This window comes from Phaethon lepturus, unplaced genomic scaffold, assembly GCF_000687285.1.
Source record: "Phaethon lepturus isolate BGI_N335 unplaced genomic scaffold, ASM68728v1 scaffold25533, whole genome shotgun sequence".
NCBI classification, from domain to species: domain Eukaryota; kingdom Metazoa; phylum Chordata; class Aves; order Phaethontiformes; family Phaethontidae; genus Phaethon; species Phaethon lepturus.
The window spans coordinates 3,356-4,088 of NW_010530095.1; the positions used below are offsets into that span (position 1 = coordinate 3,356).

The 733-nt window shown below is 48.0% G+C and overlaps 1 protein-coding gene across 1 annotated transcript in view; it reads right to left on the reverse strand.

Moving 5' to 3' along the window:
- Positions 1-227, reverse strand: part of BIN3 (bridging integrator 3) — a gene marked incomplete at its 3' end in the record, with an annotated part of 2,132 nt that extends 1,905 nt beyond the window's left edge. Inside the window, exon 1 of the mRNA XM_010284169.1 lies at positions 45-227. Within this exon, the coding sequence (XP_010282471.1) occupies positions 45-227 (183 nt within the window). The remainder of the gene's footprint in view (positions 1-44) is intronic.
- Between the last annotated feature and the right edge of the window lie 506 nt (positions 228-733).

Genomic DNA, 733 nt, shown 5'->3' on the forward strand with positions numbered 1-733 from the left:
CTGCCGACCCCGCTGGGGCTCTGTGCCCGCGAGCATCCCGGTACCTGGTGCAGCTTGGCGAGGACGGGGCCGGTTCTCTCCTTCTCCTCGTATTTCTCCACCTTGGACTGCAGGCGCTTGTAGTCCTGCAGCGTTTGCTCCCGTCTCTTCACTGCCATGTTCAGGCTGGGAAAGACGCTGGTGAAAAAGGAGGTTTTTGGGTGGGCTATCTTGGTCGGATGCAGCATCTCCCAGCCAAAAGTGCCCAAATAATTCAGGATTCAGACCAAAAATACCCAGGGGTTTAAACAAAGCCTGTTCCGAACACAAAAGCTTTCACTGCAATCTTCCAGGAGACTGGAAGAAAGGATTAAGTTTATATATAAAGATTTGCAAAGCCTTGCCAGGGTACAGCTTTTGGGAGGAGAGCTAGAAGCACACGCTTGGGTTTTTCTGTGCAGGTCAATTCATGTGTCGAGGGGTGTGTTTTTAAATAATAATAATAAAAATCGAGCCAATTTTGCAAAGCCTGGTAAAAGTACTTTGAAGGTCCCAACCTGTTTCTGAGTTCTCCTGCCAGCCCTTATGCTTTTACCATTAGTTCTTTATTTTTAAGTTTTTCCTCCTCTCTGTATTCAAGAACAGGGAGAGCTGCCTTATCTGGGACGGGGGACGGAAGCTGCTGCAGAAAACAAAGCTGTTAACTCCACCGAGCGAGCCAAAGAGAGAAAAATAAACAACTTTTCCCCCGTAT